This window comes from Mytilus californianus, unplaced genomic scaffold, assembly GCF_021869535.1.
Source record: "Mytilus californianus isolate M0D057914Y unplaced genomic scaffold, xbMytCali1.0.p SCAF_2, whole genome shotgun sequence".
Lineage (NCBI taxonomy): Eukaryota > Metazoa > Mollusca > Bivalvia > Mytilida > Mytilidae > Mytilus > Mytilus californianus.
This window is the reverse complement of record NW_026262668.1, coordinates 59626890-59638911: the sequence shown is the minus strand read 5'-3', so window position 1 is coordinate 59638911 and position 12022 is coordinate 59626890. Positions and strand designations below refer to the sequence as shown.

The 12022-nt window shown below is 31.1% G+C and overlaps 1 protein-coding gene across 1 annotated transcript in view; it reads left to right on the top strand.

Annotated features, from left to right (window-relative positions):
- Positions 1 to 12022, top strand: part of LOC127729006 (multidrug resistance-associated protein 1-like) — a 41371-nt gene that overhangs the window by 26036 nt on the left and 3313 nt on the right. Inside the window, exons 9-14 of the mRNA XM_052236581.1 lie at positions 174 to 373; positions 895 to 1018; positions 2013 to 2114; positions 5272 to 5415; positions 6739 to 6897; positions 11042 to 11208. Coding sequence (XP_052092541.1) covers positions 174 to 373; positions 895 to 1018; positions 2013 to 2114; positions 5272 to 5415; positions 6739 to 6897; positions 11042 to 11208 — 896 coding nt within the window. The remainder of the gene's footprint in view (positions 1 to 173; positions 374 to 894; positions 1019 to 2012; positions 2115 to 5271; positions 5416 to 6738; positions 6898 to 11041; positions 11209 to 12022) is intronic.

The following is a 12022-nucleotide window of genomic DNA, read 5'->3' as shown; positions in this document are numbered from 1 at the left end:
TGCACGGAAAATATGTCAGGTGAAGTTAAGCGAACCAGGAAAACGAATTTACGTGGTTCATTGGCAGCTTTCGTTTTATTTCTTAAAAAATGTCTGTCCCATAATACAATAAAAGAAAATAATAGATGAAAATGATATTGTAAAAAAAGTTAAACAAACTCAATGTTTTGCAGCGGTTTTATCTTCCAACGGCCCGCCAGTTGAAGAGGATAGAAGCAGTGACCAGGTCACCCATATTTAACTTCTTCAGTGAAACTATTAATGGAGCTAGTGTTATCCGTGCATACAAATCTCAGAACAGATTTGTTTATAAACTTTATAAAAGACTTGATATCAACTCTGGATTCTATTTTGCTGCTAATACGGCAATGGGGTAATTATAGGTGTTTAAGTCTTTTCTTCTAGAGTATTTTGTGTTGATAACAGTAAAGTATTAAAAATCTAAGCTGTTGAGAAATAAAAATGATTGAAATACCCAAAACATAAAGAATACCTGTTTTGTTTATATGTAAACAGTAACGATACAATTTAAAAATAATTAAATCAGGTTAGGAGGTTATTATTTGAATGAGAAGTGGTGGTCTTGATACTTGAGCGAATTAACCTTTTCAATACCTTTTTTCTTCAAATAGATTTAATTTCAAATATTTAACTCTCACAGTGCTAAAACCATTTAAAAGACTTCCATATCACTTTTTATATCATTATATACAACTAAAATTCCTTGCTTATCTCTTTCATATATATTTATTCGCACAGGTAAATGTACTTGATCCCACTTATTTTTCTTTTAACGTTTATCGCCATCAAATTCTTTTAGCTTTCGATAGAATTTAATATACCAATATTTAGGACTCACTTTATGATAATTGACTAAAATATTTTTCATCTTAGATGGGTAGGCGTTCGAATACAGAGTTTTGGGAATCTAGTTGTTTTCGCTGCGGCTTTATTTGCTGTTTTGTCTGAAAACCTTAGTGGTGCTGATGTAGGATTATCTCTGTCATATGCAATGCAGGTACGAGTTAGAAACTACAAAACTAATTTCTCTTCAATACAAAAAGGCAATACAAACTGAATGTATCACAAAAAAATGATTAACAAAAATGCCGTACACCCTAGGTATCATACAGATATTGAAAAACAATTCTTACATAGCAAACGTTTTAAAAGAACATTCAAATTCTTACTAAGTGCACAAGGCACAATATCTACAAGTCAAACGGAATTAAAACAGAAGCCAGAGCCAGAGAACGTCTAAATTCAGCAAGACATTTATCTCGTTCCTTGAAATCTGCAAACTGACTTGAAGTGAAAACAAAATAATCGAACTTCTGCGTAATTAACACAATAACGGATTACATTAATCTAATGATACAAGAATCAAAGGTATGGAATCCATTATTGTTGAATTTTCTACCATAAACGTGTTGAGCACGTCATTTATTAGGTCCTTTTTAGTGGCATTAACGAGCAAAATCTTGCCACTGACTTTTTGACATGTAACGCGTCTGTGAATAATAGACGAGATCAAGAGTTTGGCTATACAGAACCACAATCTTGCGGAACTAATGGCTCAATCAGTGATGTATGGACTTGGATGAAAATAAATGTAATATGTTGATAGTACAATTTGTTTCAAAAATTAAAGTTATCTGGTTAATACAAATTTATAGAGACAAAAGAAATTGTCGACCGGCTTTATTTAAACAAAGATTTCAAATTTAAACAAATACTGATTTCAATAGAGGTTATGTGATAAGTGTTTGAGGACATACAGACCAAGACCATTGAAGCAGTACAGCTAAAAGCATCTGCGTCATCGTAGCATTGAGTAGTTGCAACATTAATTTTAGATCAATTACATAACTTATACACGAAAATGTACTATAAAAATATATCTTTTTAATATGACCAGTACCGTCGCACTGACTGCAAGCTACTTTTTGTTTATTTTCGATTCTAAAAAATCAAATAACTTGATTATCAAGTTGAAATTGTTTTCTTTAAAGATAATGATGACAATGAATGCAGTTATGCAGATTCTTAGTTTTCTCCAAATGGATTTGATCTCAATAGAGAGAGTAGATGAATTTACCCACCTTGACCCAGAGGTAAATAGTTTAGTATTGTAAACTTAATTAGCAACATCATCTAACAAACAAATATATCTTATACCATTCATTTTAAGCATATAATACTTCAAATTGTGTTTCTTATTGTTTTAGATTAAGGCTTACATCAATGTTAGAGCAGTCTGTTCGAACACTAGAGACTGCTTCATTTTATGTGACAATACTAGTACATGTAGTTAGATATGATACACTGTCTTCGCTTGATATTTCCTTGGAGTAAAAATGCATGTGAAACTGCTTATCATATCTATTAAATGATAAAGTATAATGTCATTGTGATGACATACGTGTATCACAAAGTCCGCCATTTTCTTGAATTTTAAATATTATTATGTACTCTGTATTTTTGAAGTTAAACTAAACCTTTACATTACGTCTAAGCTATAAAAAAGACATTTATCATGTTTATAGTGACACTTCTTTAGAAATACGTAGAATAGGTGTTCTAAGAATAATTTAACAATAGGCATTTACAAAAAGAAGGTTTATACGTATGTACATTTTGTCTATTTGAGGCTTCCGGAGGGCAACTTAAGTTATTCTTTGAATCACTACTTGTATTATCAGACATACCTATCTAAAATGACCGATCAAACAATTGATTACGTCCCGTTTACTAGGAAAAATATCAATAAAATAAATATCTCAATGTTACATACCTATATGGAGTTATTTTCTTTCAGAACGATAGGTCTTTCTTTAGAAGAATCAACTCGGACGATACCAAAATGACCAAGTTTCAATGAAATTTGCGTTAAGACATAAAATAATGACATGTGCAAGGTCATTAGTTTCCTTGATTAAAATGCAAACCATAATATACTTAAACGATTAATTCGCTTAAAATGTATCGAGTGTTGTTGCAAATTTGGGTTTAACTTTTTAATTTTCCATTTTTGATATGTTTAAAGCAGAAACAACCCTTTCCTTCATTTATTAGACTGAAATACCAAAAATCGTCGTTGACGCACATTTTAACATTCGAAACAAATAATGAGAATTTTTTTTAATTTATCGCTACAATAAAGAAACATTATGTGAGATGAATTTAATAATGCAAAATTTGCAAAAAACTTAACAATCAAGCCAGATTTAACACAATCGTGTGTAGGGTTTTGAACATCTTATTGATTCACACTTTTATGGAAATCATTCTTTGACCTTTAACGCTATCGAATGATCAAATGACAAAATATTCCAATTTTCTTTAAAATAACAGCTACGTACTTAAAAATGAGCCGGGGTATAATATTTAATCCTGATTCTCAGTTTAAAGAAAAGTGTATTGGCAGACAAACAGAGAAAACAATTATTCTGAATAGTTCGTCAAAAACAGTTGAAAAAATTATTTGCTTTTTCCGTTATAAATGTCATGAAAAAAAAGAAGAAAAAACATTGCATCCCCTTTTCATAAACTAGGTTGATACAATAAATTACTTACAAAGTAACATATATTTTGCAAACGCTGTAACAATTTGATTTGTATCTTGCTTCAAGCAGTTACAGTAGTATTTGTTATGTAACTCATTAATGATTTCTAAAGTTTATAACTAGATCAATTAATGAGTTTTTTTCACATTATAAATGAGCCGTAGTGTGCATTAAATACTGAATATCCCATTTTAGTGTGGTAGGTAAAATAGGATGCAAATCATGCAAATCTTTGCAGAAAATAAAATTTTTGACGGTATATAAGTCAGATAATGCATATTTAAAGGGTTTTCTTGTCGTATAACACGTGTATTTTACGACAAGAAAAGCCTTAAAATATGCATTATTTAAAACATAACATGAGTCCTTGCCTATTGCAAACGCATTTTTCATATTTCTTACATGTCCGATACTTGTACTTTGTAGGTTGCACTTCTGTAAATATAGACAATGCAATTTTCCATAGGAACTCTTTTTTCGGCTTAAACTGTGCCACTTTTACTATGAAGTTTCGTAAAAAAATATATCCTAGAATGAAAAGTTCAAATGCACTACTATTTTTTTTCAAAGGTCAAAACAATGGGCTGTGCGGCATAATTTCAACATTTATATGCCCAAAATTTTAAGAGTTAAAACTTATACTAAAATTCTGTACTACCCCTCCCTTCACTTTGGGTCTTCCTCAGAATTCAATTTGGCCGATATCCATTTGTATTTACACTGGTAATATTTCCAAGTAATGTCTCTTTGAGTTGCAACATAGAGATCATATCTGGGAACCTGTACGTAAACAAAACAAAATATCTATGAATATTATATATTTACCCAAAAGAGGCGTGGTTTGTGAAACAGCTTTATTTACAAAGTGCAACCTTTAGTAAATAATAAGTTATGTTGCTTCTTCGGACACCTCTATTACTGCTTGTGGACTATCAGTCAGCGAGGGTATCATCAGCTCAGTAGTCAGTACTTCGGTACTGACATGATTTATAACAAACTATATCAAATTGCCCGTTTATTAATTTTATAATTATACAGAAAATAAGGCTTCTACTCCCTCAGGCAAAGTTGGCCTTAGATGGATTTGGCTATATTTTTTTAGGTCCTTTTTGGTTTATAGCTCTTCAACATTTTCGGTCCTTATACATCCTTGTCTTTCAAATATTCGGCTTTGAGCGTTCCTGATGAAGGTAAATCCAGAAAAGCGCCTCGGACGCATGAAATATATAACGTGTTGTTTTTCATTTTTGTAGCATCATTGATACATACTGTAAAAATTTTACATTATAAGAAACGATCTAGTAGTGGAAAATAAGATATAACACTAATATTTATATTGATGATAATGATAATAATAATAATAAATTCGAGAATAGTTTAAAAACAATTGCTGACTTTTGATATATGTTGATAGAATGATTAACCAACCCCAGAGATATGATGTTCACCGAGGCAACTCTTTTGGGTTGATAAATCATTGTATCACCTTCATAAAAAATCAATAATTGTATAATAAAAGCAAGCTAAATCATGATGAGCTTATTTCATCAATCACCTCCAAAAAATATTAAAGTTTTTATACACCAAGATAAAGATTGGTGTGTTTATCTTATTTAGTTTTTTTTGTGTGCAATTAATCATACGCATTCATTTAAATGTCTAAAGAAGTGCATCAGGCATCAGTTTTGTTATCGTTACTTTTAAGGCAGACTGGATAAAACCAGAAAGACCTCCAGAACATTGGCCTGATATAGGATGTATACAGTTTGTCGATTACAGTACAAGATATCGAGCTGGACTTGACCTCGTTTTAAAAGGAATCTTCTTTGACATCAAAGGTGGAGAAAAGGTACACGACAATTATTAATATTTACTGAAAAAAGGAAAGTCAGTATGTTCTCAAGTAATGCTTGCATCGACTGAGTTTCGAATCTTTCAGTAATACTAACATACCTGACCTTTCTTTGATTATTGGAAATGCATGTTACAATAAAACAACGGAATTATGAGGCAAGTTCTAAAATATACAATTTAAACTAACACCAATAACTCATTATGGTATGAACATTCTTACCCCTAATTTCACAAAAAACAGAATTGTAAATGAACATTCCGATTTGTTTTTCTTGAAATTTGTATGTTTTCATATATATACACAGTATTCAATGCATTGATATTTTCCTCTTTCAATAAAAAAAAAATTAGGTGATACGAAACAAATACAAATGTTCAAAACAAATGTTATCATTCTTTTTTTAAATGAATATTCATTTAGTTTATATATGAAGGAAATCTAAAGAATGAACAAGACAAGTTTACTAGACAATGAAGGAACGTTTAGTTTGGTAATTAGTAATGGAATACATTGTGTAATATATAAACACGTTTACATGATTATTTTCTAATTTATTAATGTTAACTTTGTAACCTGAACATACGGTTGCTTATAATTGCTTAAATCCACTTCATTTGAACTTGTGTGGATAGTTGTCTCATATGCAATCATTCCACATCTCCTTACTTTTATATGCATGTTACTAGACCTCACTAAAAGAAATACACATTTCACACACGAAATTACGTAGACTTATTTATTGAGCGGTTGCAGTATCATTTAGTTTTGTTAAACCTGACAGATCTTTCAAAATAAGTAATCGTTCCAAGTTGGCATTTAAAAATAAGATAAACAAATTGTTTTATTTTACAAAAAGGAAACTAAAACCACATCAATTAATAATTTTCCGAATAAAATAAATGTTTAGGTCCTTCGATATTTGACCATACTTATTTTAGGTATTATGTTTATTTGCATGAAATCCATATGTTATAAGAACTTCTCTGATTTTGTGTAGAGATTTTATGTTAAAATCATCAGTCTTTACTGCTTATCAATCGACATTGAAATTATCTTGAAATTCTCTTGTCAAGCTTCGTTAAAAAATGGTATTTAATCGTTCATGTAACATACACTGATGAGTCTTTATTAGAAAAAATGCGCGTCTGGCGTATACAATTTTAATCCTGGTTTCTATAATGAGTGTTTTAAACACATCCATCAGAAAAATAGATTTAAGATTGCTACGCAAGAAATTGTTCCGCATATCAACATTGTAAATTTTTATCAAACAAAACTTCTATAACTTGTGTACTTTTATTTTAATTTTCTTTAAAGATTGGAATTGTTGGGCGAACAGGTGCAGGAAAATCGTCTTTAACTTTGTCGATTTTCCGCCTTATTGAGAAATCAAGTGGAAACATTATTATTGATGGGATGAAAATAGACGGCATTGGCCTTCATGATTTAAGGTCACAAATTTCCATTTTACCTCAGGTAAATAATAAAATAGAAAGATGAAGAGGTATGTTCGAATTTCCTTTGTATCGTTATGAATCTGAATTCTTACAAAAACCATCTTAAAGACAAAAATTAAAAGCATCTTGCCAGATTGATAAGCTGTATGTTCAGATATATTGATGACTTACTGTTACTCAATAACACACATTTCGCTATATAGATGATGTTCTCTCACAAAATAATTCATAGTTTGGTGAGAATGTTGAAAGCATCTATCCCATCGAACTTGAAAAAAGGATACAACAAATACAGTTCTGTGTCATATCTTGACTTACATCTCGAAATTGACAATAAGAGTCGGTTGAGAACAAAACTTTACGACAAGACAGATGATTCCAGCTTCCGAATTGTGATCTTTCCATTTCTGTGTAGCAACATTCCAGCAGCACCTGCATATCGAGTATATATCTCCCAGTTGATACGATATTCCATAGCTTTCATTTACTGTCATAATTTCCTTGATAGATAATTACTACTTACAAAGGTGCTATTGAACAAAGAGTTCCGAGTGGTGACGCTGAAATCATTCCTTCGAAGAAAATTTGACGGACGCTATCACGAGTTGGTTGACCGTTATGGAATATCTCTTTCACAGATGACGACGTATATTTTCCCATTGTCGTATCCACAATCCCGTCCTATGCGACCTAACTAATTAACTCATAACCGAGTTTGTACTCCACATGTGGAGCTGGATCTGCTTACCCTTCCGGAGCACCTGGGATCACCTCGAGTTTTTTTCCGGTTCGTTCAGCTAAGTCTTTAGTTTCCTTGTAGTGTTTTGTGTACTGTTTGTCTTTTCGTGTTTTTTTTTTTTTTGCAATGGGTTTGTCAGTTTCTTTTCAACTTATGATTTTAAATATCCCTTTGGTATCTTTCGTCTCTCTTTTTCAATCATATATCCCTGTAGCTTGCGTATAAGGATACTAGAAGGGCTGCTTCATGTTTGTCATGAAATTAAAATATACTTCAATCTTAGATATCTTTAGATACCAGTATAATCGCCTGATCTGTAATTTTACTGATGGTGTTTATCCTGATTGTGACATTTTCATTGTGTTGATTCGTGTGGCGGGTGAGGAATGCTTGCAAAAGACGCTTACCTTGTCAATGCACCCGGTCTTGCTCCTTTTGGAGTTCACGCAATTCACTGTTTGTGTTTGTTTGCCAACTTAATTAAAACTATGATCTATGACTAATGTGAGGATTTCAGTTTTTTTTTCATTATCAACTCTACATTTACCAGCAGTAAACTATTTATTTCAGCACCATTGTATGGTGTAAAAGAGGGACGAACGATACCAGAGGGACAGTCAAACTCATAGATCGAAAACAAACTGACAACGCCATGGCCAAAAATAAAAAGACAAACAGACAAATAATAGTACAGATGACACAACATAGAAAACCAAAGACTAAGCAACACGAACTCCACCAAAAACAAAGGGTGATCTCACTTGCTCCGGAAGGGTAAGCAGATCCTGCTCCACATGTGGCACCCGTTGTGTTGCTTATGTTATTACAAATCCGGTAAATAGTCTAATTCGGTTAGTCACATTCGTGAAAAGGGAGGGTATTGTAGATACGACATAAGGAACATATCCGATATCATCTGTGAAACGGTTATTCCATAACGGTCAACCAACTCGTGATGGCGTCCGTAAAATTTACGAAGGGATGACTTCAACTTCACCATTTGGAACTCTTGGTATCTCAATTGGAACATTGTGTTTGTGCATGTATACACTATACAAACTCAACTCTGAATTAAAAGAATGTGATCAAAACATAAAATTCCTCCAACAACAACGTCTAGGTTTTGACAACATTATGCAATATTTCTAAGCAAGTAATCAAATAAAACATATATAACACTGTAATTGTTTACTTTAATGTTCTGACAACATTAGGTAATATTACTAACGATTCAAAGAAAATGAAACATGCTAAAAAAGGAATTAAATTGTAAAGGATTAGGAGCAACAAGGCCCTTATTTGGCCCAAATATAAAAGCAACATTTTAAAGTTACCATTCGTGGTCTTAACTTTGCCCTCAAATTCTAAACAGTATTTAGAAAATAAAAACAAATTTCACATGTGATGAGTTACTATGGCAACACATCTTGACTAAATTTTTATTTAAGACAGACGGACAGATACCAAAAACATGTTTATTGTACAACAGATCAGAGTCTGAGCTTGTTTCGCCATATGATATAAAAACAAGATTGACGAAAAAATGTCATTATTCAAAGTCATAAAATGCAAAAAATACATTTTGCAGATAAAACATTTGACATAAATATTCATAAGCAATATGCAATTATAATACATAATTTTTACGAAATTTTATAAACTAAAATCAAATCAATTGAATAAATGAAAAAGAATAACAAAGGTGGGGAGAAAAACCTGCCCCATCAATAAACATATATATATATATATATACTTCTAAAGATAAAATAAAGGGAGGTATACGGTTGGAATTTGAATTTCACACAAGTTATTTGTTAGAATTACAAGTTAACAAGTCAAAAGCTGATGATAAAAGGAAGTGCAAACACTGCACATACACGTTAACTCGTGCTGACCCCGCAAGATCATTGACCTATTAGAAAGAGGAAATCAACTCACGTAATGGTAATTAGTTAAATTTCTTTATACGTAAAAAAGTGTTACAATGTATCCAATTTCAACAATTTATCGATCAATTAAGTTTGGACAAATCTGACCCACTGACCACTACCAGACCCACTACAGAGACATCATAAACAGTATTATTTTTTTCTCTCTCTCTCTCTCTCCCTCTCTCTCTCTATATATATATATATATCAGTGTAAGCTATAAAACTACAGAATTAATCTTCCCTGCTGTCTTAAAGTATTTTATTCAGCTATTGAATTAACAAATACAATTGTTTTTTTGTAAAATTTCTTGACCTTCCTTGTTTTATAACAACTTTTGTATATTTTGGATTGGAGAAAATTGTACAAAAACAAGAAACAACTTTGAATATGGTGAGCTTGTGTGAAAAGTTATATAATATTTTTTTTCTAAAACTATTTAAATGATTCTTGGCTACGCACTATGTTTCCACAATTGAAGTGTAGATGGAAAACTTGATAAATTCAGCATTTTCTTCATGTTCATGAAGAAGACGCATATTATGACGCAACTGTGACTTCATAACATATCCATTCATACTATGAAAAGTTGAATTAGTTCCAAAAAAAATCGTTTTCTTAGAACAAACATTGACTGTTACACCTTTGACAGTTTTTATCATAATTTTTAAGGCAAAGTTGATCTTTGATAGATTTGGAAATTATTTGTAGGTCCTTTTTTGGTTATATAGTTTTCAACTGTTTCAGTTCTTATACATTCTTGGCTTTCAAAATATTCGTCTTTGAGCGTTACAAATGAAGATAAATCAAGTTAAGCATTTCGGACACATACAATTTACATTGTGCTATTTTAATTTTTTCAAGTATTTTTTTTCTGAAAGTAAAATAAAAATATGGTAAATATCAAACCACGATCTGAAATATACGTTTTTCTGTTAGACTTTTGTTTGATACTTTATCTTCCTTATACACATGTTTAATTTTATTTCTAGGTGTCCTTAAGTACACAATTTACAAAAAAAAATTTTGTTTTCAAAAAGTTTTCAAACTAGCTGTCAGCAGCGAGGTGTGTTACTCCAGCAAATAAGACTTACCTTCATATGACACTAATTTCAATCAAGTTTCCTATTCTGAGCCATCAAGTCAAACTGGTGCAAGGGAAAATTGACATAACTATTTGAATTAATATAAAACTTTACAATATTAAGGATTAACAAGCATGTACATGTAAAAATAACGAACAAAATGAATAACAAATAATGCCATATAAAGTTATTTCCTCACAAAGTATTGTTATCTATTTAATTTCATTTTTTAATGGATACATTTAGTAGTGTTACAACATTTAATGTGATATTAATTTTACAAAATTTTATATGAGTTTAAGAAAATTTAAGTTTTGCAACTTTTTGTGAAAATTTGGCTATTTTGCCGCGTTTAGTTTCAATTGTATAGTAGTAGCAAAGCAAATGTTTCTTTCTTTTATTTCTGTCAGGATCCTGTGATATTCTCAGAATCACTTCGCGAAAATTTAGATCCAAAAAATGAATTTAGCGATGAACAGATATGGAAAGCTCTGGCATGTGCACATCTTAAAGACTATATTGCAAATCAAAATCAATGTTTGGAAACAGAACTCGGAGAAGGTGGTGGAAACCTTAGGTATGAATTTTATAAATAGAGGTACACAAAGACGAAAAAAGAACCAAACAACCCAAAAGATCTATATCAGAGTTCAGAAGGCCTGAGAGCTGATATCGATCGATGGTTGGTGTCATATGCTAAACAATTCAAAGAACAAGAAGATATGGCATTATTGCCAATTGGACTAATATCAACCAGACACTATATGACGTAGAGAGTGTAATACAGGGAATGTGAAACCATGTATGCGACACATGGCATGTACTATGAGTTACAATGAGATATTTGAAAATATTAAGCATACGATAAAGATCAGTCCAAAAGCAGATATTTCTAAATGCATGAAAATTCCATTATATTCAATATTTTTTTTTCAAACCCCAGTCCAATCTTACCAGATACACCAAAGGATTTTTCATATTGTGAAATAACGAATATCTGTCAATAATGTTCATTTGATATTAGTATTCATGAAGTTGGATTATCATTTGTCCATGATCTTTTGTTTTTTATTTTTGGAATTTATATATATATTTTTTTCAAATCTATGTTTATTTTTTCTTGAAGTCTATCTTTGTTGTTTTCTTCCGTTTTATTTGAAAAGTTTAAAAGATGCAAGTTATGCAATATGATTAAAACAATTTCTGTAAATAATTCATGTAATTGTTCATGTTCCAATGCCGGAGTTTACGTGTATCTAGACTGTTTTGTTTTAGATCCTTGTCCTTTAACATCAGCAACGTTCCTCCTCACAAAGAGTAACATTTAAAATTCCACTTTATTTTCAAAATCAGCCTGTTCCTATTATATCCTAAAGTTACACCAAAACTTT